Below are 3253 nucleotides of genomic sequence, written 5' to 3'. Positions count from 1 at the left end.
AGAAGCCCAATCCAATTAAATTTTAGAGGGGAGGTTAGCATTTGCTTGCTACACCCCATTGCCACATCATATATAGTCACACTTTGTGCATGTTTTTCATGCTTTACATGCCTCATGACACCTAAGCACACTTAGTGGAGAATCTTGAACTTGATCTTGGATTAGTGGGCTGAACCATAGTTAAAATTCACTAATCATAATTAGTGAAATTTTGGCTCCACAAATTCAATTTCAAATTCAAGTGAAATTTGAATAGAAATTCAAATTTCCCTCCAATTTTGTGTGACACTTAGGCTATAAATAGAGGTCATGTGTGTGCATTTTTTCAACTTTGATCATTTGAATATTAAACTTCAGATTTCAGAGCTCTTTTAGAACACCAAATTCCGTGCTCTTCTCTCCCTCTCCCTTCATTCGTCTCCTTCTTCCTCCAAGCTCTTATCCATGGCCTCCTATGGTGGTGAGCTTCTTCTAGGCTCACTTCTCCTTGAAGTGGCGTCTCCTCTCTCTCTTCCTTCTCCATTCCGCTACCATTCATCTTCCAAGAAGAAAAGGAATCCATTGATGAAGAAGATCCTAGGCCTTCAAGCTCCAATGGAGCTTACATCATATGATATAATCGCCCATGGCTCATGGTTGCCAATCTCTTACCTTTTATAAGGTTTAGCTGATCAAAGCGTGCTTGGGCCCATTCCAACTCTTTCAACCAAGATTCTACCAGAATTCTTAAGGAGAGTACCTCTACTTCAAACGGCAACACGACCTCCATCCCATACACTAAAGAAAATGGAGTTTCCTCGATTGATGTTCGTACTGAGGTTCGATAACCATGTAGTGCGAAAGAGAGCATCTCGTGCCAATCCTTGTATGACATGGTCATTTTCTGAACGGTCTTCTTGATGTTCTTGTTTGCCGCCTCAACTACCCCATTCATCTTGGGCCTATAAGATATGGAATTGTGATGTTGGATCTTGAAATCCTCACACATCTATTTCATCATTTTGGTTTTCAGATTGGTGGCATTGTCAGTGATAATCTTCCTAGGCAACCCCTACCGACAGATTATCTCCCTTTTGATGAACCTAACCACCACGCTCCTTGTTAACCTGGCGTATGAAGCCGCTTCAACCCATTTGGTGAAGTATTCAATGGCGACCAAGATGAACCGATGTCTGTTTGAAACCTTGGGCTCAATAGCTCCGATCATATTTATTCCCCACATAGTGATGGAAGCTTGCTTGTGGGGCTTCTATGGAGGCTGGATCTTTGAGCTTCAATGAGGTCCTTTAATGGTGATTTTCCACCATGGAGATGCAGCGGAAGACAAAGGACAAGAGGTGAGAGGAGGCACCATCCACTAGGGAATAAGCCATGGAAGAAAGAGCTTCACCACCAAGATGAGCCTTGGATAAGAAGCTTGGAAGGATGCTTCAATGGAGGAAAAGAAAGAGAGAGGGGGGAGCACGAAATTGAAGGAAGAAAAAGGGAGAGAAGTTGAACTTTGAGTTGTGTCTCACAAGACTCTCATTCATCAAAGTTACAACAAGTGTTACACATGCTTCTATTTATAGACTAGGTAGCTTCCTTGAGAAGCTTTCTTAAGAAAACTTCCTTGAGAAGCTAGAGCTTAGCTACACACACCCCTCTCATAACTAAGCTCACCTCCTTGAGAAGCTTCCTTAAGAAGATTCCTAAAGAAGATTGAGCTTAGCTACACATACATCTCTAATAGCTAAGCTCACCTTCTTGAGATGAGAAGCTAGAGCTTAGCTACACACCCCCTATAATAGCTAAGCTCACACCCATGACAAAAAAATATGAAAATACAAAAAAAGTCCTTACTACAAAAACTACTCAAAATGCCCCGAAATACAAGGCTAAAACCCTATACTACTAGAATGGCCAAAATACAAGGCCCAGACGAAGGAAATACCTATTCTAATATTTACAAAGATAAGCGGGCTCATACTTAGCCCATGGGCTCGAAATCTACCCTAAGGCTCATGAGAACCCTAGAGCCTTCCCTTGGATCTCTAGCCCAATCTACTTGGAGTCTTCTACCCAATGCCCTTGCGAGGTAGGATTGTATCACATAGAGAAGGGTCATGCGCTGCCAACACGTTCAAAGGCATGGGCGGAGCATTGACATTATCTACGAATGCCTGGCACTTGTGGCATTTTCTCACATGGATACAACAATCGTTTTCCATGGTGAGCCAGTAATACCCTGCCCTCAGAATCTTTCGGGCCATGGCATGTCCATTGGCATGCGTCCCAAAGGACCCCTCATGCACCTCCATGAGCATTTGTTTGGCCTCTTTGGTGTCCACACATCAGAGCAAGACCATATCATGATTTTTCTTGTACAAGATACCTCCGCTTAAAAAGAAGCCAGTTGCTAACCTTTGCAACATCCTCTTGCCATTGTCGGAAGCCTCCCGTGGGTACTCCTTGTCCTCGACGTATCGCTTAATGTCGAAGTACCATGGTTTATCGTCTTGCTCCTCTTCTATCAAGCAGCAATGTGCAGGCTTGCCACGACATCTGAACTCAATGTGCGGCAAGTCTCCATGTGGGGTTAGCTGAAACATGGATGCTAGAGTGGCAAGCACATCGACCATTTGATTCTCCTCTCTGGGAATATGGTGGAAGGAGATATCATCAAAGAACTCCATCAATTTCTTGATGTAGGCCTGATAAGGTATCAATTTGTGATCCCTAGTCTCCCATTCTCCTTTCAACTGATGGATCACCAAGGCTAGGTCTCCATATACTTTGAGCAATTTAACGTTGAAGTCAATTGCTGCTTTGATCCCAAGGGCACATGCCTCGTATTCTGCCATGTTGTTTGTGCAATCGAAGCCCAACCTTACCATGAAAGGTATGCATTGATTGTCGGGAGTGACCAAAACTGCCCCAACTCCATGGCCTAGGGCATTGGATGGGCCTTCGAACCACACGATTTACTTATCCCTATCTTCATCCTCCACTTCTTCCTCAAACAAGGCCATGATGTCCTCATCCGGGAATTCCGGATGCCTGGGTTGGTAGTCATTGAGGGGCTCCTGAGCTAGATAGTCTGCCAAGGCGCTTCCCTTTATTGCCTTTTGAGTGACATAAACAATGTCGAACTCAGACAGCAGAACCTGCCACCGAGCGATTCGTCAGGTGAGAGCGAGCTTCTTGAAAATGTACTTGACTAGGTCCATCTTGGATACCAACCAAGTGGTGTGGCTTAGCATGTACTGCCTTA

The 3253-nt window shown here is 44.1% G+C and overlaps 1 protein-coding gene across 1 annotated transcript; it reads right to left on the bottom strand.

Annotated features, from left to right (window-relative positions):
* Positions 1–2333: 2333 nt before the first annotated feature.
* LOC114424063 lies at positions 2334–2843 on the bottom strand. The gene has a single exon (XM_028390933.1). The coding sequence runs from the start codon at positions 2841–2843 to the stop codon at positions 2334–2336; it is 510 nt and encodes a 169-aa protein (XP_028246734.1).
* Between the last annotated feature and the right edge of the window lie 410 nt (positions 2844–3253).

This window comes from Glycine soja, chromosome 8 (assembly GCF_004193775.1).
Source record: "Glycine soja cultivar W05 chromosome 8, ASM419377v2, whole genome shotgun sequence".
Taxonomy (NCBI): domain Eukaryota; kingdom Viridiplantae; phylum Streptophyta; class Magnoliopsida; order Fabales; family Fabaceae; genus Glycine; species Glycine soja.
This window is presented reverse-complemented; position numbering and strand designations above follow the sequence as displayed.